Source organism: Pseudoliparis swirei, chromosome 8 (assembly GCF_029220125.1).
Source record: "Pseudoliparis swirei isolate HS2019 ecotype Mariana Trench chromosome 8, NWPU_hadal_v1, whole genome shotgun sequence".
Lineage (NCBI taxonomy): Eukaryota > Metazoa > Chordata > Actinopteri > Perciformes > Liparidae > Pseudoliparis > Pseudoliparis swirei.
The window spans coordinates 5204676-5226303 of NC_079395.1; the positions used below are offsets into that span (position 1 = coordinate 5204676).

Here is a 21628-nt window from a genome sequence, read left to right on the forward strand (position 1 = left end):
ACATATACATAGCTACTTACATATGTGCTTTCATACATATACCTACTTGAATCCGTACATATTTCCATACATTCTTCCATACATGTTTTTATATATTAAACATACTTCCATTGTGACTCATTGCGCTTCGGGGACGTGATGACTGAGCTTGGTGGATCGTACCACCTTGAGGGACACATGTGCTGACACATGTAGGCTACTTCTGAGAACTGCTCCTCTGTTTTCCCCCTCAGGAAGTGGGCTGTACTTTTCCTCTGTCAATATCTTTCGAAATGGAAACTGCGCCACCTGTTGATCGATGAATGCACTTGCAGGGTAAAGTAATGTGACGAGTACAAATACGAAAATAAATGCATAGTTTTAATGCATGATGAAAAAATAAATTTTTAGTTGATACTTCAGAATGATGACATTGAAAAAACTAGGATTTGATTCACTTACTCGTCAAAATATGTCTCTCTTAATTTCAGTTTACAATAAATTTTCTAGCATTTCTAAAATCTCTGTTTTGGTTAAAATGATATGCTAAATGTTAAGAGAAACCCTAAATGTATTATTATGTGTCCTTAATTTGAAATGTGTGTGATTTATGTAAATATAAATATATATATATATATATATATATATATATATATATATATATTTATATGTGGTTTGAATCGTTTTACACTTTTCAATATAGGGGAAAAATAGGATTTGAGTTTTGGACCAAACCAAATTAGCTCCTCGTCTCAAGCAGCATAATGCCACGCGCACGAAACGCAGATCGTTTTAAAAATATAATTTAGAAAAATCACGCATTGTTTCAATTTCATTAAAGGTGATTTGTGTAATAAATCAACACATTTCACTGCGTGTAGTTAAAGTTGAAACGACTGACACTAAACCGGGAACCCCCCTGTGAGTTGATGGAATCGACCGGAAAGAAAAAGACGATCCTGGCTTGTGATTGGTCGTAAGTTCCCCGCGAAAACTACGTCACTCGCAGTTTCGCGCCAGATCTGCAGCTCTCGTACGTACACGCACAAGAAGAGGTAAGAAAAGACATTTGATGGACGTAATCCTTCTAAATATGTAGGAAACGTTGACTGGATCGATCTGTTTGTTTTAGTTTGATTGTTCTTCGACTGGCGAGCTCAAGTTTACGAGTTAAATGAGCTGAAGAGAAGAGTTCCAGCTCATTGTTTCCTCTACAGCCACATGTCAATGGTGGAAACGTTATTGTCTACTTTTCCTAAGCTTAAAAAAAAGAAGAAAAAAGCAGTGAAATTAATTTGACCAATAACGTTACACATTACAAAAAAGCATATTGCGCTTGAGTATGAAACTAATGTAAATACAGTTAAGCTATTTTCTTTAAGAATTGTTGAATTTATTGTTGCATAAACATGAAGAAAAGCAATGTATACCTTTGACAGTTGACTTATTACAAGGTAACTGTTTAATTAAACATGTGTGTAGTTTAAACTGCAGATTTAAATCGTATTTCGAGTTAATTTCATGTTTTGCATGTAAAGCGTTAATCTGGCCTAGTGGAGCCAAATGTATTAAATTAGTGGCTTGATTATGAAATATTCAATCACAGTACTAGCCAATGAAAAGCCTCCAATCTGCAAATAAATGTTACAAAATAATGACAAATAAAGCAACAGAATACTGAGGACTTGCAAGTGAAAATACCAGAAAGTATTAAACATGCTCCTGGTCTCACTTTGAGGATTTTATTTAGAAGGTATTGTTGTATACAAGTGGTACAATATAGAAATGCACAACATGTGCATATCCATCTATACTTTGTTTGTGTGTCTAATTAAATAAATATATGTGACTTGAATCTATTTTTTCAGACCATCCAGCAACAATGTCTTCCCCAACATCGACTCCCGGTGGCCGCAAGCGAGGAAGGACCACCAACCCGTCCACCCGTGAGTTCCCCTCCATCCGATGAGACCCTCTAGTGTGTGTCTGTGTGTGTGTGTGTGTGTGTGTCTGTGTGTGGCGTTAATAACTTTGTCTTTGTCCCGTGTGTCCTCAGCCAGCAGCGAGGGCCCCACCTCCCCTCTCTCTCAGCGGCGCAGGGGCCTGGACTCCTCCGCCGGGGACCTGATGCCGATGCCCACCTCCCCGCCCACCGACATGCTCAGTCCAGCGGCGCCTCAGGACAACTCTCTGTTCTCCAGCCCCCGGCCCTCAGGTGCTTAACAACAACTTGTTTCATTTCTGATTTCAGCCTCGTCCAATGGAAATGCAGGGGGACGTTTTAATCTCGGTTGTTGTGGCGTCGAGTTAACCCCAGTGCCTCTTTCCCAACAGTCCCGCCCAATGAGGTGGACATGAGCTCCCCTCTGATGTACGGGACCCCCAGCTCCAGGGTTGAAGGGACCCCTCGCAGTGGAGTGCGTGGCACCCCAGCCAGACAGCGTCCTGATCTGGGATCAGTCAGCAAGGCTCCACAAGTCGACCTTCAGTATGAGCCGGTCAGCGGGAGGAGACCACAACATTTTAATCTACTATTTTTTTAAGGATGACAAATTTAAAATCAGTCTGTTTTTATTATTATTTATTTATTAGCAGCCGAATGCTGACGGTGCCGTCGGCAGCGAGCCCAACGCAGGGCAGAGGCTCGTGATCTGGGGGACGGACGTCAACGTTGGGACCTGCAAGGAGAAGTTTCAGGTAGGACACTTACGTTTCCGCCGTCGTGAGATGTTCCCCATCCTTTGCACTGAGGGGTTAATCGTCTGCATGCTTTGCATCTTTGTTTTACTTCAGAGGTTCCTGCAGAGGTTCATCGACCCATCCTCCACTGAAGATGAGAACGCTGGGTTGGACCTGAACGAGCCCTTGTACATGCAGAAGCTGGAAGAGGTATTAAAAAAAAACAAAAAACTGTTTGTTTCGTTGTGGTTTGGTAGTTTAGGCCGATTTTATTCTCTGGTTTAAATCAAACTGGATGATGCGTTCGCCTTCGCTCGGGGCTTGTGTCCAGCAAAGTGACTCAAACCGGCCAGCTGGGAGGGCTTAAGAAGCATCGCTGGGTGTTTTTCCTTGATGCAGAAGTGTAAAAAAAAAGAAATGGGAAAGAAAAGTCGGCACAAAGCGGAAAACTTTGCACATGGGAGAGACGATCGGCCTGCCACGAGGACGCCGTCGAGTCAAAATAATAACAACGATTCAATCAAATTTCAATTCAGTTTATTTACTATCGACTGAATTGAAATGTAATTGATTCGTTGTTATTATTCTGACTTCACGGTGTCCTCGTGGCTGGAGCGTATCATAACATGCACCGTTGGACCACAGCATGCTCCTAATAAGACACATTTGCTCCCGTATTGCGTGGTGGGCTCGTGGTCCCGCCCCTCCTGCACTGTGATTGGACGGAGTGCAGCGTTCCACCCAAAGTTGAAAATCTTTGAACTCTACGCAAAGTCTGAAGATCACAGGATCTCTCAGATCTGGATCCATCTTTAAACATTGATCTCTCTCTCTCTCTGTCTCTCTCTCCCTCTGTCTTTCTCTGTCTCTCTCGCTCTCTCTCTCTGTCTCTCTCTCTCTCCCTCTGTCTTTCTCTATCTCTGTCTCTCTCTCTCTCTGTCTCTCTCACTCTCTCCCTCTGTCTCTGTCTCTCTCTCTCTGTCTCTGTCTCTCTCTCTCCCTCTGTCTTTCTCTATCTCTGTCTCTCTCTCTCTCTGTCTCTCTCACTCTCTCCCTCTGTCTCTCTCACTCTCTCTCTCTGTCTCTCTCTCTCTGTCTCCCTCTGTCTCTGTCTCTCTCTCTCCCTCTGTCTCCCTCTGTCTCTCTCTCTCTCTGTCTCTCTCTCTGCGCCCCACAGATCAGTGTTGTCGGGGATCCGGTTCTCAATGTGAATTGTCTGCATGTGCAGTCCTTTGATGCCGAACTTTACAGGCAGCTCATCTGCTACCCACAGGTGAGGTCCTAGATTTCACATTATCACCTCAAAGACACTCGCAAAAATGTTATTTCGTTAATCTGTAAATTGTTTTTGTACATCATGCCAATAATACTTCTAATATTACAAAAATGAGAGATTTTATGAATATACTACAAACTCCTCAGCGTGGGGGGACGAATGGGGTTATTGTAGCGTTTTTTTATTCCACAGTTTGTAAGAGTTTTTAAATTTGAGTTTTAAGTTGCACTTGCCGGTTGCTAATAAGCGAGTATTCTGTTCCCTTGGCAGGAAGTCATCCCGACCTTCGACATGGCAGTCAACGAGCTTTTCTTTGAGCGTTTCCCAGACTCCATCCTAGAGTACCAGATCCAAGTCCGCCCCTACAACGCCCTGAAAACCAGAAACATGAGGAACCTGAACCCAGAAGGTGTGTGTGTGTGTGTGTGTGTCGTCATTAATCCCGCCCCTGTGAAGTGGAGCCGCTCTTCCATCAGGCCGAGCATATTGTCCTCCCATATTGAGTGTGGGATTCCCGTGAGCCGCGATCGCCCCGCGCCCCCGGCCTAAAGCTGCGTTGCCTCCGCAGACATCGATCAGCTGATCACCATCAGCGGCATGGTGATCCGCACCTCGCAGCTCATCCCCGAGATGCAGGAGGCGTTCTTCCAGTGCCAGGTGTGCGCCTTCAGCACCCGCGTGGAGGTGGACCGCGGGCGCATCGCCGAGCCGGCCGTGTGCCGCCACTGCAACACCACCCACAGCCTGGCGCTGGTCCACAACCGCTCGCTCTTCTCAGACAAGCAGATGGTGAGAGTTCGGCGGGGTCGGCGACGCCTAATCCCCCGGAATATGTCGGGTGGTAATTAATGAGGTGGCGACATCTGTTCGTTTACTGATCTTGGTTTTTATTTTATTTATTTCTTTAGATTAAAATTCAAGAGTCCCCCGACGACATGCCGGCCGGTCAGACGCCTCACACGACGGTCGTCTACGCCCACAACGACCTCGTCGACAAGGTGCAGCCGGGAGACCGCATCAACATCACCGGTGCGGTTCCCCCGGGCGCTCCTCCTCGGGCCGGCCGAGTCCCGCGTTCCCCGAGCGCCACCGATATCCTCCCGACTCCACGAAGTACCGCGCCGACCTCTCGGTTTCTCGTCCCCGACAGGTGTGTTCAGGGCGGTCCCCATGCGCGCCAACCCTCGCCAGAGCAACGTGAAGTCGGTGTACAAGACCCACATCGACGTCATCCACTTCCGCAAGACGGACGAGAAGCGGCTGCACGGCCTGGACGACGCCGAGCAGAAGCTCTTCACCGAGGAGCGCGTCCAGACGCTGAAGGAGCTGGCGGCCAAGCCCGACGTCTACGAGCGCCTCGCCGCCGCCCTCGCGCCCAGCATCTACGAGCACGAGGACATCAAGAAGGTGCGTGGGCTATTGCGTTTTAGTGAAAAGCCGGCACGAAATCTGAGACGGTTAATAAGGCGATCCGCTCCGGTTGCGTGGCTTCACCGTGACGCTCGACGTCGGCCAAATATCGGGGCGCCAGGAGCGCAAATTTAAACTAAATCCAAGCAGTGGGCTGAAAACTACATGCGACTCGATGTGGATTTTGCTCTCAAAGGAGGAAATTATTTCACGTCTCAAATATAAGTCACCGCTGTGCGTTTTTCAGGTCATGAGATGGAGGTTTAACACGAGTATGACGATGTTCCAGAGGTCGTGGATTCTTCTCTGAGTCAAATCGCGACATTTTAATGGTCTCAGAAAAATGCTTTGTGTCATATTTCATGAGTTTTAAAACCTTCTGAGCTTCTGATCTGGAAGAGGCAGCACTCGAGTGGTTGAAAGAAACCAAACCTCGCGTCTTCATGTTTTTGATATCTGGCGTGTTCGTCGGAGGCAGTCGACACGAAAGCTGTCGCTCCCGCGAGAATGTCCACGAGTCGGACAGAAGACGATGGAACGATGAAACTAGAGGAGTGAGCGTCGACGTGTCCTTCGGCCTTCAGCGAAACCGCGCGTTCCCGACAGACGGCCTCCGTATCGTCCTCCTAAATAATCCCGATTGGACTCTTGTTGTCATTCCTTTGGGGTATTTATCCGCCCCCCTCTTGTTGGTTCCAGGGCATTCTGCTGCAGCTGTTCGGCGGCACCCGCAAGGACTTCAGCAAGACGGGCCGGGGGCACTTCCGCGCCGACCTCAACATCCTGCTGTGCGGCGACCCCGGCACCAGTAAGTCCCAGCTGCTGCGGTACGTCTTCAACCTGGTGCCGCGGGGCCAGTACACGTCGGGCAAGGGCTCCAGCGCCGTGGGCCTCACCGCCTACGTGATGAAGGACCCCGAGACCCGGCAGCTGGTGCTGCAGACCGGCGCGCTGGTGCTGAGCGACAACGGCATCTGCTGCATCGACGAGTTCGACAAGATGAGCGACAGCACGCGCTCGGTGCTGCACGAGGTCATGGAGCAGCAGACGCTCTCCATCGCCAAGGTACGGACGCCACGCCTTGTAAACCCAGACGACGGCGCTGCAAAAGGAAAAGTCTCACCTTTTTTTTGTTTTTGTCTGCAGGCTGGAATTATTTGCCAGCTGAACGCCCGGACCTCCGTGTTGGCCGCCGCTAACCCCATCGAGTCTCAGTGGAACCCCAAAAAGACGACGATCGAGAACATCCAGCTGCCTCACACGCTGCTGTCCAGGTGATGACGTCACAACCCGATGACCCAAAACGGTTGTCTGTTGATCGGCCGGTTATGAAGTTGCTGATTTTACACACCGCCGTTTATTTAGAGGTGTGGAAGTGTGAGGCCTCATCACCTGTGCACCAAAGTGTCCGTCGCTGGACGACTTTTTTTCAGTATTACAAACTGAGGGTCAGAGCGACATTGTCAACACACAGTTTTCATCCATTGAACACACACACAAAATGTAACACACACAAACACACACACAAAAAACCTCATTTTCTATAATAACAGCAAAAATATAAAGCACTCGCATATTGGAAGAAAACTACTGTCCCAACTGTTAAAATTCGACCATCTAGTTTGGGATTATTTGGTCTCTTTGTTGCGTTTTTTATTTGTTTTTCTGACATTATCATTATTACTATTTCTATTGTTCCTATTTTAATTTCCTGAATGTCAAGATACTGGAATCACTAATTTGTCTTTTTTTTATTATAAATTCTTAAACTGAGCCAACGACTGAATCGTTTAAATCTTTTAAGATGAAGCAATCGGCTCAATAAAAGGGGGAGTTTTTTTATATTTATATTTCAGACACAGGTCGTCCAACCCATCATGTTATGTTTCCATTGTTTATTTATTTATCTCGCCCCGGTTTCTAAACGCTTTCTTACGTCCCCCCTTCAGATTCGACCTGATCTTCCTGATGCTGGATCCTCAGGACGAGGCGTACGACCGCAGGCTGGCCCACCACCTGGTGTCGCTGTACTACAAGAGCGAGGAGCAGATGGAGGAGGAGTACCTCGACATGGCGATGTTGAGGGACTACATCGCGTACGCCCGGACGTACGTCACTCCCCGGCTGAGCGAGGAGGCCGGCCAGGCGCTCATCGAGGTCCGTTTCGTGTGCCTCGTGTTTGAATATTTGCAGTTTTCAGAACAACATTGGTCCGGATGTTTTCAAGTGTTCTGAATTTAAAAAAGCGTCGACCGTGTGCGCGTCGCGTCCTCAGGCCTACGTGGACATGAGGAAGATCGGCAGCGGCCGCGGGATGGTGTCCGCCTACCCCCGGCAGCTGGAGGCCCTGATCCGCTTGTCCGAGGCCCACTCCAAGGTGCGCTTCTCCGACAAGGTGGAGACCATCGACGTGGAGGAGGCCAAGCGGCTGCACCGCGAGGCTCTCAAACAGTCGGCCACTGACCCCAGGACGGGATTCGTCGACATCTCTATTCTCACGACAGGTACCGGGAACCTGGACCGCTCGTTTTACAGTTACTATCTGTGGAGGCAATGTGTACACGAGTAGTTTTATAGAGCAGCTGCGTAAAGCCAAAATAAACTGCAGAGAACGAAAACTATAGTTCGTTGCAGCCCAACAAACCTTTTTGTTGTTGATGATTGTATACATTTGTGACTCCAGGTATGAGTGCCACCGCACGCAAACGCAGGGAGGAGGTCGCCCAAGCCCTGAAGAAAGTGATCCAGGCCAAAGGAAAGGCGCCTGCCATGAAGTACTACCAGCTGCTTGACGACCTCAGAGGACAGTCGGAAACTGTAAATATCTTTTTTTTAAAATATATATTTCATAGATAATACAGTCAGTGCTGTGAGAAGATTCCTCGTGTGTGTGTGTGTGTGTGTGTATACTCGCACCCCCCGAGTTTCATTATCAACCTTGTAGTCTCGTAGACTTCCCCGAGACCTGTGAACATCCTTTGATGTGGGAAAAATGGAGAACGGAGAACGTTTCCTTTTGTGATCATTATAGTTCGGTGACGGCATGTTATTCCCAGTATGGCTCTATCCAACTAATGGTTTTCAACTCGGAAAGTCAAATGAACGCCACCAACCTCAACACACAAGGTGGCGGCGGGTGTGACATCGTTACCTGCGTTATCCACCTGGAGGCCTAATCAGCCAGAGTGATTGAAAACACCTGTGTGGCTGTGCAGAGCCTGTAATCCACAAAGAAATAAGCAACTCTGGCCGCTAAATAAGTGTAGTGGAAGAAATGTATATATATATTATTTGTATTTAATTTTTATATTTGTATGGATTTAATATATTGATATGGATTTAATACATTTTATTTATATATATATATATATTTTATTTATATATTTCCTATTTTGTCAGACAATTTTTTTTTATTGACTTTTTCTCCAATATAAAACAAATACATTACACGTGTCTCTTTTGTTTGCAGGCGATCACGAAGGAGATGTTTGACGAGGCGCTCCGAGCCCTGTCCGACGAGGATTACTTGACGGTTACTGGAAAGACTGTTCGGCTCCTCGCCTGAGGCGCAACCATGCAATTATGTACAGTCGTTAATTTTTAAAATTAAGCCTAACCCTGTCGACCGTTTTGTTGTCGTGCTGTAAAAATATATTGTATACGTGAGCCACCATCTGTGTTGCGGCTGTATTAAATGTTTGAATAAATCCTGTAGTTGAGAGACGACTTTCAGATTAACCGCGACTCATTCAAACTTTTTGTGTTCTGATATGAAAGAGATAAAAGAAACTTTAAAAAGTACTGGCAAATAATAGAGCTAATATGTAAATGTTCTTGTATTCCATTTGTTTACCTTTTCAAGTAATGTTTGGGTAAAAAGCTCTTTGGTTCCAACTTGTACAATGCCCTGACTGCGTTGACTGCTTATTGAGAGGGGAAATAAAATGTTGCTCACTGAAAATGCTTTGAAAGCTTTCTTCTTCATTTATTTCAACTTTAAATGTTATATTTTATCCTGAGTACAATTTTAAAAGTTGTTGACATCAAATGAATCTGCACTCTGTAATATAACAGTTTATTATATTGAACACAAGGTTGTGCCTGCTATAGAAAAGGAACATTATGCTATTTTTTAATGCACTTCGAAATTGAATTATAATAGCAATTTCCTCTGCATTCAGATGACTTGTTTAGTATATTTGGAAATTGTGGCTTCTGCACAAGAACACTTATACTGAACAACCTAGTGGGGTTGAAGTGATATTTAACTTAAACTAGAGGGTTTGCAGTGCCTCACTAAAACGCCTTGATAGTTGTTGGTTCAAACCCACAACTTTTAAGAGATTAAAGTGGAGAAAGTTTCTCTTCTTCAGAAGTTGGATTAATGTTAAACACTGTTTGTACGGCAACAACTGCCCATCTGTGACCAAGCAAATTATCCCCACTCCCCAAATGAGGCTCATCTGTAAGTGCTTTTTAATTTGCAGCTGTTTAATGAGCGTGAATTGGAAGAGGTCAAAACTCCAGAAACATGAATAATATTTAGTTTTACGAGTATTGTTGGGTAAGGAGTTGGACAGCTGAATTTAGTTTAATTCTTACTGCTAATTCATTAATTTTACAACACATTTGGTATTTTTTTTGGAGTCTCGCAGCTTATCAAAACTAAAGATGTGTGGTATTTTCATTATCTTATATCACAGTAAACAATTCATCTTACAGTTTCGGTTTAATCCTCGTGTCACTGTTTTCAGACCGTTTTAAAGGCCAAATAATTCAATTAAATGAGAAGATAATCGGGAGGCTAATTGATTTGTTGATGGATTGTTAATAATTGTTTGCTTCAGCCCTAGCTTTTTAAAGCATTTCTGAACAACCCTTTCTTGTTACTTATTAACTGATGTGATGTGGTGCACTAAACTACCGGCTAACATGTTTGTTTTTTCTTCAAGTTATATATGTTGTACATCCAGTTTCCTTACTGCGAATGTAAATTAATTTAATAAACACCTTTTGTGTCTAACTGTTCATGATATAAAGAAATAAAATACGAGATTCGCTCACGCCCTACTGTCAAAGAACAGTGACCCGGAAACCCCGTTACAGCAGCTGCGCAGCGACACCGACTGTCAGGTTTTTAACGGCTGTGACGTCACGGCTCTTGTGCGCTTCTGGACTGAAGAAGATGGCGGCCTCCTCAGGTTCGTGTGCCTCCAAACTCAAACGTGTGGACGACCCCCCCCCCCACCCCCCCCAGTCCTCCACCGCCGCGGCCGCTCTGTCAACCTCGGCCACCAAAACGTGGCAACTCGCTAACTTACTTGATAAGAATCGCTCTCGACCGCCATTCGTTGGTCTCTCCCGTCTCGGGTGAGGCTAATGCGTTGCGCGGGGGCCGTCTATCTCCTGGAGGTTGGCTAACCTAGCTCCCACCAGCGAGTAGCTCGCCCTGTGATTTGGCTAAAATAGCCCAGGGAGTCAAAAATAAGCGTCCGTTTTCGGCCATCTGCGTTTTAAAGAAACCCGCATTGATTGTAAAGTGCGTTATAAATGTTACATTTGGTGTAAAACTGGTTAATAATCGCAGTGTGCGTGCTAGCTGAGCTAACCTAAGGCACCAGAATATTCCAGGACCGCGAGGCAGCGAGACTATCTAGTTGCTAATTTAATCGGAATAAACGTAATGTTGCAAACAATTATGTGTTAATTGTCCAGTTACAATATTTGTTTAGATGAATATCCATTACGCTTTTAAAATCTAATAGTGACACATCCGATTTTTCTTTAACGCCGTCTCTGTGACACACCTCACATTGTAACGACGTCACGTTAACGTTTAAATGAAGGGTCCGATTCGGCTCTTTCTTTGATCACTTGCTGACGTTATTGTCGTAATTTAACAAAGTTACGATTGTGTAACTCTCGAAATGGATGAAGGAAGTAACTTGGTGTTATTGTTGGGCGGGGTAGTAAAGCAACGAAGCATATTTGTTTGGCACACGTCGTTTCAGCAATTAGTCGGAGCCTCTGCTTTGGTTTTTTGCCCCGCAGGAAGCTGCAGTCAAACTTACAAAATAAAGTCTCTAGATAGCGAGTGAAAAATAAAATAATGAATAAACGATTAATTTATTTTACACTTTTCAACGTACTTTCTTGGTCAGTTTAGCTAGACTTCACGGGGATGCAAATATAAACTGGATAAACGGGAATAACTTTATAATCGAAAGTGCAAATTGACACAACCCGCTGATCATTCGTCTTCATGCCATAAATAAACTAAAAATATTCATTTTCAATCTGCGCCATTTGTCTTTAAATCTTATGATCCAAACAACTATTATAGTTCTTGAATTTTATTTTGAATATTTATTTTAGAGTAACTTAAATCACGTATTTGACGTACACCTATGCTTTTAGTCAATCAGTAATTCTCATATACCTGACAGCCCAAACATGTATCCCTCTTGTTTACTGAACTGTAAAAAAATTGAATTGGATCAATTGACCACAACAATCTACTGAACGGGAGATATAGTAAAATACATTATACAGTTAATTATTGTGTGTTTTTTGCACCAAAAGTCAATTAAGTCAATTTGTTATTTTGTTTTTGATTAAATAATCACTAAAGTTCCTTTGAAAGCTTGAAATGTGCAACATTTCAGTCTCGCAGCTTATCAAAACTAAAGATGTGTGGTATTTTCTTTATCTTATATCACAGTAAACAATTCATCTTACAGTCTCTGTTTCATCTTGAGCCTTTTGATCATTTTCGTCTCATGTGTCACTGTTTTCAGACCGTTTTAAAGGCCAAACAATTCAATTAAATGAGAAGATGAAATGCCAACATCTGAAATCTTTGACTGACTAGTTTCCGAATGGTTTTATAAAAAGTTGTTTCAACTCAAACACCATTTAAAGACTGGATGCTACCCGGAAACAGGCATGAAAAACCTGCAGTAAAGTCCCGTGTGCCAAATCTCACGAGTGTTTACAAACAACCGTTAAGACTGCAGATTATATGAAGCAGCATCAGATCTCTGAAATGAATATCTTGTGAACAAGGTATCACATTACATGCACGACACAGAACAGGGTTCGTACGGTCATGGAAAACCTGGAAAGTCATGGAATTTTAAAATGGTCATTTCCAGGCCTGGAAAAGTCACGGAAAAAACTTAAATCATAAAATTTGGGAAAAGTCATGGAAATTTGTTATCACAAATTTATTTACGCCGAGTTTGAAATAATTAATACGTTTTTTAAAGAAAGACGCTCAAAATATAAGCCGGCGTACGCTCTCAATACGCACAATTTTCAAAAATGTTCATGTTAATACCGAGATTTTAGTTTGGTCGTGGAAATTTGGTTTAAAGTCCTGGAAATCCATTGGTCAAAATGTGTAAGAACCCTGACAGCAGGTAGACCAGGATGTGCTGAATGCTGGTGCACCGTGTGCATCGCGTAGGACATCACTTACTATGAGTCATTTATCGCATCAACCATCAATTTGACTCATTTGAAAGTGGTACTTTTCCATGATTAGAAAGAGGAATGTGTGAGGAATCAGTTGTCATCGGAAACGGGGACAAAACTCTTTCAACGCAGCCATTTTAAGACTCGAGTAACAATTGTTTACAATTAGGGATGGAATTTATGATCCTTATCCTCATTGATTAATCTCTCCATTTAAATACAGATTAGGATCATTCATCTTCAAAACATACATGGCAACCTGGCCTGTCTTAATTTATCAATCTGTCACAATTTAATTTTTAACATAGTTTTGTCTGAATTGCAAAGATATTTATTATTTTATATTCAAAGATCTGTCAGCTCTCGCATCTGAGGAGCAGTAACCAGAGAATATTTGATGTTTTTCTTTGATAATAGATTGAAGTGATCGTCAAAGTAGTTGCAGATTATAGCAGTCAACGAATCGTTTAAGTTATATTGACTAAATTGAATAATCGGCAAAGTATTTTGTCAAGTAATTAATCTTTTGGTCGATTAAACGTAAAGAAATTGTTTTAAAAACCAGTCACAGTTTTCCAAAAGGACATTTTCCAATGTCTTGGTTTCCTCAAGGTAACGGTCCTCTTATGCTCACTGATATAATTGTAATAGTTATTGGACGGTCTATGGCGCAGAGTAATGTGCTACACTGTTCCAGGACTTGGTTACACAGATGGCTCTGATTGGTCGGGTTGTTTGTTTTGGTCTTTTTATGGAATTTGTTAAACAGTAGAGAGAGAAAGACATATACTTAAACACTTTCTATTTTTGTCTTTTCAGGAGTAAAAGTTCCACGCAATTTCCGCTTGTTGGAGGAGCTCGAAGAAGGGCAGAAGGGCGAAGGCGACGGCACGGTCAGCTGGGGCCTCGAGAATGACGACGACATGACTCTCACGTGGTGGACCGGCATGATCATCGGACCGTCGAGAGTAAGCCGACCGAGCGCGTGGACTCGCCCCGATGCAGGTATCGTCTCGACTCCTCTCGGTACCGTTACTGACGTCTACATTGTGTTCTTCTTTCTGTCTCCCAGACCAATTATGAGAACAGAATATACAGTCTGAGACTGGTGTGTGGATCTAGATACCCGGACGTGTGCCCGACTGTTAAATTTGTAACGAAAATAAGCATGAATGGGATAGATAACTCCAACGGGGGGGTAAGTGTCCTCACAAATCTCACACGGTCATACATGTTGAACTCTGAAATGATTTCTCGACTGATTTGGTGTTTTTTTTGTTTCGTCTCGACTCACAGGTGGATTCAAGTATTGTACCAGTTTTAGCAAAATGGCAGACTTCTTATAGCATTAAAATTATTCTTCAAGAGTTAAGGCGTCTAATGATGTCCAAAGAAAATATAAAGCTTCCTCAACCACCAGAAGGACAAAGCTACAGCTCCTAAGCCCAATGGATTGTTTGACCCTCTGTCTTAAACCTTACTCTTACATATAGCGTGTAAAATCATCAAGAGGCTCACTTCACACATCACTAAGATTGGACTTTCTTATCGCGTAGCTCATTGAGAAGGAAAATGTCCCCGCAGTTAAGCATCGAATAGTTAAAAGACTTCAAGACCGCCAGTTATCCGCCTTTAAAAAACAAAAGAAACTTACTTTGACAATGACTTTAATGTTTGCCGTTTTCCGTTGCTCGAGTGGGCTTGAAGAGGGAAGCATGCCGCTACGCAGAGGATGACCAGAGTCCCACTGGTGTTTACGCTCAGATGACCGATCGCTGGAGGAAAGATGTGTGTACGAAGGCATGTTCTGTAACCAATAGTCCAAGAGAAGCCACACTTCAGTTTGTTCGTCAACGTCATTAAAAATACCCGATTGCTTAATATTTAACTGTGGCTGTAGTCTCAGAATAATGTCACACGGTAAGAAATATATATGTATACATATATATATATTTCTGTATCATGTTTCTGTTCTGCAGCTCTGACACGTTGAAGCCTGTTCTGCTCTGAAACCCTTGCATTTAACTTCCAGTGAAAATGGCGACTTGTAATTTTCTGAAATTAAAATCACTGCAAAAAAAAAAAAAATCGATGCAAGCGTGACGTTTATTTGACTCCCAGCATTCACCAAGGTTCAAGGTTTTTTATTTGCCATCTGTGCCTAGACCAGCAGTCCAGACACATCGGAATTATTTTTGCAGGGTTCTCCGAGTCAACAGAGGTACAAAACAAACACACTATAATAATAGTAACCATAATAATAATAGAAATATGAAACATATATTTTAAAAAACCCTGTACAAATAACACTACATAGTGTGGTAACCAGTTGGACCAGCAGAGGGCCTCAGCTGCCCCGTTATGATGCTGTCATGGAGTGTAACACCCAGCTGGGTGATGCCACTGCACAGATGTGATTTGTCATTTGTAGACAAAAATATAAGAATCAAAATGTCATTTACAGTTCTCATGTGATGAGATATTCACAAAATGGAGGACCCAGTTTCTTTATGATTGATAGTCCATCCCAACTTGTCACAGTCGATGCCCAGTGAGACGCGAGGGCCCTGTTCCCTCTGTGACCTTTTGGCTTCGCGGCGGTTTAATTATTCACAAAGTTTAATTAAGCAAATGGGAATTTGAAGGGGATTCACTGCAGGTGCTGCAATATTCACGCTCAGTTTGTGTATCTCTTTAGAGTTATTGTGCATTGCCAAACATTAAGTTGGTGAAGCGTCTTTGAATTGGAAATGCTAAACCCTATTTACCAGGAAGAATTGAGCCGGAGCCCGTTGTTTGTTGCAGTAATGGCCCGGGAGAGGGGCTGGTCTGTGGGGGAGGGCTAATGGTGTCTTTTAGGGCATTTCTGTGTTATTTACATCTCTTTATCCACGGCCACAGACCTTATTTAGGAAGGATTCATATTTGATGGTCCCGTCGCAGAACACAGACGTGCATCAGCCAAGTCGTTCGACTGACATTTATTTATTTTTTCTCTTTTGAATCCCTTTTATTGAATGAATGGTTGTTGAATTCTTGACAGCCGCTGCGCCCCTTTTTTTAATTTATTTGTATGCGAGCGTCAAGCGCGTGCTCGAGGCCTGGAGGCGGCGCGCTGCGTGAGACGCATAAACATGATGAACTGCGGCGGCTTCCGTATTCGACCCGGGTGACTCCGCGGTCATATATCACCTCCCTCCCGGCTGCAGCCACCAGCTCGTCCCGGGGGGGCGGGGACAGGACATGAGCACCCCGTCTGTCGACTCTAGTGTCAGCGCCGCGTGACGAGAGCTCGGCGTCCATTTTCCACCCTCGGTCTTATTAAGAGTTTTATTGTGAAAATGCATATTAATATTGCATTCATAAACGGATAGAGAAAAACACATGCTCTGATTGTGAATTTATGCAGCATTTGCATTAAAAAAAATTAACTATTTTTATTTTCAAGCCCACATTTGCATAGGGTACGCTTGACTCCCTCATGAGCTCCCAGCTCTGTCCGCTAGAGGGCGCCCTACACTCACGCATGTCCTTAATGGGGGGGGGGGGGGGGGGTCTGTTTTTAGAGGACACGAGGGCCACAGTGATGCTCCCAGGCTTCATTCGTGCACGCTGTCATTATTTCTAAACAGTGACGTGTGTTTCTCAGTGTGCTGCAGGGAGCAGCATCCAGGCCCCCGGTCCCAAAGCCTCTGAGTCGGTGTCCCCGCGTGTCCTCCTGGGGGCCATTGTGACCACGCACATCGTCAGATGACTAAGACAGGCGTTTGAAAAATCTCTCCGTGCGATAGGTAAGAGTTCTTATTCCGATGCGTGTGCACGTGCGTGGGCGTGAGATGAGCCGGCGCCTGCTGCTGCTGCGGAGGAGGAGGATGACCTCACTCTTCCTCAGTCTGAGCAAGAAGAGATTTGACTTTCATGGATGTGACAGTGCACAGGGGCCTAACTTCCATCAGCTATGCGCTCCTGCTTGTTGTTGCCCCCCCCCCTCCTCTCAGAAGTCATGAATGTGAAATCCGAAGTGGCTTGTGTTGCAGCCAGTTCACACCCCCAAATATATGAAAGAAACAGCCCCAGGTTACACGGGCTTATTCCTTTTTATTCTCCATCTGTATTTCCAGAGCAAGACTTCTCTCGACCTTTTCTCTCTCTCTCGTGGTGACTTCATTTAAATGGAAGTATAGGAAATCCTTTCTTGGCTTTTTAAACTCCAGCCCCGTCCGACTCGATCTGAATTTCAAACGCGCACCTGCACAAAAGCACGAGCTGCAGCCACGAGGCACTCGTACCGCTCGGGTTATTTTGGGTTTCTTTATAAAGCTGCCACCCGGGCGATGATAAAAAGAGTCGTATTGCTCGGGGTTGGAAGGGGATGAAGGCGGAGAAGCGGTTCGGTGATCTAAGATGGGAAGGAATGCGCCGGAGGAGGACGCACGTCTCTCGTCTGCCGTCTGCTGGAACCAGGCCGGCGCTCCCACCGCGCTCACCTCTCGCCCCGCGGGGTCAAAAGGTCGCGTCTCGCGTCTGTTGATACTGTAAAAGAAGAAGAAGAAGAAGCGTTGTCTTCTTCATGGCCTCTGAGGGGAGAATGTGTCCGTCTTCCTGAGGAGCCTCACGCCGCGTTGCGGTTCTCTGAGGCCTCGTCGTAACTTCCGGGTGGAGGAGAGCTCGTGATGGCGGCCGTGGACTCGGAGGAAAAAACAAATGCGACGAGAGGTTTAGTTGAGGAGGAACGGACGACGCGATAAATGAGTGAAGATGGCAAAGAGCAGGAGATCAGGTGACGAGGCGTTTATAATATCATGCAGTCATCCCACAACTTATCACAAGTCTGGATGATGGGGATTTCTTATTTTATTTTTTGGTGTGTGCAAAGGTCCCAGAGTCCAGAACCTAAAGGACCAAAGCCCCCGTATTGGTATTAAACCTTCACAACACAGGTCAGCAACACAGGTCAGCAAATCATGGGTCTTTCTTCCACCCCAAACATTAATTTAACGCAGTACGTTTGATTGAATGTTGACGTTCCTGAAAACCAACGTTATTTTTTTTCCTGTGATTGTTTCACACCGACGTCGTATCTCAATGCCACGTGGTTTACGTCGTTGGTTAGCTTTAGGCAACAAAACTAACGTTGCTTGTTTAAAAAAAAGTTCGCAACCAATTGTATAGATTTTAAACATGCTATCTTTCCATCTATCTATCTATATAACTATCTATCTATCTATCTATCCATCTATCTATATATCTATCTCTATAACTATCTATATAACTATCTATCGATATAATTATCTATCTATCTATATATCTATCCATCTATCTATCATCTATCTTTTTATCTATCTATCTATATATCTATCTATATATCTATATAACTATTTATCTATATATATATATATCTATCCATCTATATGGGGCATAAACCCTCATCTAGTATATATATATATATATTAATATAACAATGGTGATGAGTGCAGCCTTGTGTGTCTTTTCCCTTTTCCCTTAAATCACAAACAAGTAGAGAAGTCAAAGCAGTAAAATTGGCCACAAGTCTAATGAAATATGATTTTCGTCGCCAAAATCCTGAGTTATGTTGTTCACCTTCTCACCGCCTCCCCAGATCAACTCACTCCGGTCCGTCTGGTCTCCGCTCAATATTTAAACATCTGAATATTTCACAGAATAAAAATGGTGTGCAACGCGAGTATTTGATTCATGTCTTTACACAGAAGAGAATCAGTAACAATACACTGTTTGCCTAATATAATTACCCACATGGACAGTTGTTTGTGTGTGTGTGTGTGTGTGTGTGGGGGGGGGGGGGTCTTAACGGTGCGTTTTAGTGCTGTATTTACAGTGAGATAAATGAATGGCCTCCTCCTCTCGTTGTGAGAAGAGAGATTGGAACCACATGGTGGGCTATTGACATGCACTTCACAGAACCATCCACATCGAGCACTTGAGGTCATTTTTTATGCTCAGTGATGTTAACTTTAGGAGGGGTGTGTGTGTGTGTGTGTGGGGGGGGGTCATGTTATAGGAACACTTTGATTCCACTCTGCTGTCAGCGGTTTCTGACGTACGGATCGCGCTTTTCAAAAAGTCAGCGCGTGCGTCGCCTGTAACCGCTCGGCCTTCGCTCGGGGTCAAAGCGACACAGAACAGGGCTTCTTACACAAAAATGTGTGCAAAAAAAAGAAAGAAAGCAGGAAGAGGGAGAAAAAGCAACCCCCCCCCCCCCAAAAAAAAAAAGCAAGGAGCAAATGGTCTGTGTACTCGCTGCATTCCAGGTTATTTATACAGAGGGAAAAAACTGTGTAGACTTCATGTCTCTGCTCGGTGAGAACTATTAAATTACTGGTGGATGTTTTTAATTACTTCACATAAATGTTGGAACATAACACTTCTGCAGTGTTTTGAGGGGGAGGAGAGGAGGAGGTGAGGGGGGGGGGGGTGTCCATAATGTCTCACATGTTTAGGGAAGCACTGGCTTGCACTTAATCATGGTGGTCCCTGTGTGATTCTGGCGTTTGGAAATGTGGCTTTGTGAGAGAAAAAGTGAGGAGCATTCCTTTTGCTGGCGCAAGGGAGAGGAAATGGGTAATAAAACCGAGAGTAGAAGAAAAAAAGAGAGAGAAAACGCACACACACACACAAAAGAGAAGTCGGCGGCGGCGGCGTGCTGGAGCCAGTGATTCTGGGATCCACTTAATTGCTCTTAAATGAAAAAGATTTTGTTTGGCTTCCCCTCATTCGCTGTGTTTAAAAGGAAAAGTCAAATCCCACATGCGTCCCAGCCAAAGCGGTGACTTCTCGTTCAGCAGTATGAGCGCTAATCCCTCTCTTTGAGCGGTGCCATCGCTCATACAATTATTAATATTGAGCAACGCTGCCGTTCGCGGTCGGCGGACGCCAGAGGAGGCAACAATTACGCTCCTTTTTGCTCATTTGCCGAGGCCTGGGAGAAGAAGGGTATCGATAACCTTTTGTTGAACGTCTTACTGCTTTTTGCTTTTTCTTTCTTCCTGACAAATATCTGTCTTTACTTTGACGTTGGCATTGGCAGAGCTGTCTGAAGTCGTTATTTCATGATATTTTGGGACGACTTTGTTGTTTTATCGAAGGCGGTTGCAATAAATCCTCCTCGTATTGACAGCTAGCCTCGAGCTTTCGGAGAGGAAGACGTGTTCAGATTTGACTGAAACCGAAGTGTGAGCGGCTAAATGTGCTGATAGCACCAGAAGGACGGGCCGCCAGAGGGCCTCTACGCGTTGTGATGTGATACCGGAGGAAGCACTGTCCTCGTCGAACGAACACTTAATGAAATGGAAATACTCAAAAGTAAAAAAACACAACTTCAAATTGATGCTGCAGCTGAGCGCCTGGCTGCTCTCCAGCGCCACGTTCTCGTCTCATTGCGTCACTTTAAGTGCGTGATCTCTCTCGCGGTCGCCATCATCGGGGGCCCCCCCCCCCCGGGCAAGTGTGAAGATGCCACTCGGCGAGCCATTGAGGGCCCCGGAGCGCCACGCTAAGCCGTCATGTCGCGTCGTCCGCTTCTTTTGTCCGGTGTTAATTGTCGAGCGTGTGTCGCATCCTGTCGGGCTGACTGACGGCGTCCCTCTGGCCGCCCCTCGGTGCCCGGTGCCCGCCGACGCTATTGTGGCAGCGATGGCCGCCGAGGATGTGAGACAATACTGGGAAGGAAGAGGAGGGAATCCCGGAGCTGTGTGTCTGTGTGTGTGTGTGTGTGTGTGTGTGTGTGTGTGTGTGTGCAGAAGGCCCCGGTCAGCCGAGTGTCTCCGAGAGCACTCCCCCGTGACTTCACCCCCCTCCTTCCCCCCGAGGATAGACTTTGTCATCCTCTCACCTTGTGCGTGTGTGTGTGTGTGTGTGTGTGTGTGTGTGTGTGTGTGTGTGTGTGTGTGTGTGTGTGTGTGTGTGTGTGTGTGTGTGTGTGTGTGTGTGTGTGTGTGTGTGTGTGTGTGTGTGTGTGTGTGTGTGTGTGTGTGTGTGTGTGTGTGTGTGTGGGGAATGAGGATGAAGACTTCACAGGTTTTAAGAGGTGATATCTTCATTTGGTTCGCTTCAGTGGAGTCACACTTTCTTTGAACCCTTTTAAGAGCGTTTAGAGGCGGTGTATGAACCCTTAATAGACGCTTTATAACACACGGGTAGTCCTGAGGACGTTAGGTCAGGGGTGGAATGAGCACGCCGATCTTTTACCGGAGTAAAAGTACGACAGCGAGAAAAAGTCTTTTCTTTTTTTAACATCAAAATATCATTTATTCTATTTTAAAAAAAATTATCAGATCAGAATGAGTGCAAGATTATTGTATTTATTACTTCATTGTTGCAACTGGGATCCTTTTAATTGATAATTTGAATGTCACTCTTCTTTTTTTAAAAAGTTTGGAGTGTTTATTTCTAATTTTCATTATCATTTGCAAAGATACAGAGTTGTAGGGATGATAAAAAGCGATTTGAGATGTATCCCCCCGCGGTCACATGAGCGTGAGTATCAACACGAAGCTGTGAAGGCGGACTCGTCGATAACGTTTTGTAGTCTCGTTTAAACACTTGTTAGCAACCTCCTGCACGGAAAAACTTCAAAATTCATAGGAGGGTATCGCTTGTGTCAACCACTGACTTTATTTCAGGCATCTAACCAAACACCTATAATAACAATAAAGAAACATCGACTTCGAGGTGAGGAAACCGGATACGAGGCTTTCTATTTATCGATGTCTTGAAGTTCCATAACATTCATTCTGAGGTTGAATTTAGTGTTTCTACTCGAACATGATG

General features: G+C 44.6%; 2 protein-coding genes across 2 annotated transcripts; both read left to right on the plus strand.

Annotated features, from left to right (window-relative positions):
• The first annotated feature begins 896 nt into the window (after positions 1-896).
• Positions 897-9308, plus strand: mcm4 (minichromosome maintenance complex component 4). Its single transcript, XM_056420918.1, has 17 exons — positions 897-1034; positions 1848-1925; positions 2036-2194; positions 2314-2477; positions 2572-2676; positions 2773-2868; positions 3836-3931; positions 4205-4343; positions 4503-4723; positions 4843-4963; positions 5085-5341; positions 6044-6409; positions 6491-6618; positions 7294-7501; positions 7620-7848; positions 8028-8161; positions 8814-9308. The coding sequence occupies exons 2-17, from the start codon at positions 1862-1864 to the stop codon at positions 8907-8909; spliced, it is 2583 nt and encodes an 860-aa protein (XP_056276893.1). The 5' UTR covers positions 897-1034; positions 1848-1861; the 3' UTR covers positions 8910-9308.
• Positions 9309-10466: 1158 nt separating this feature from the next.
• ube2v2 (ubiquitin-conjugating enzyme E2 variant 2) lies at positions 10467-14912 on the plus strand. The gene is made up of 4 exons (XM_056420742.1): positions 10467-10545; positions 13640-13788; positions 13893-14018; positions 14117-14912. The coding sequence occupies exons 1-4, from the start codon at positions 10530-10532 to the stop codon at positions 14261-14263; spliced, it is 438 nt and encodes a 145-aa protein (XP_056276717.1). The 5' UTR covers positions 10467-10529; the 3' UTR covers positions 14264-14912.
• The last annotated feature ends 6716 nt before the right edge of the window (positions 14913-21628 follow it).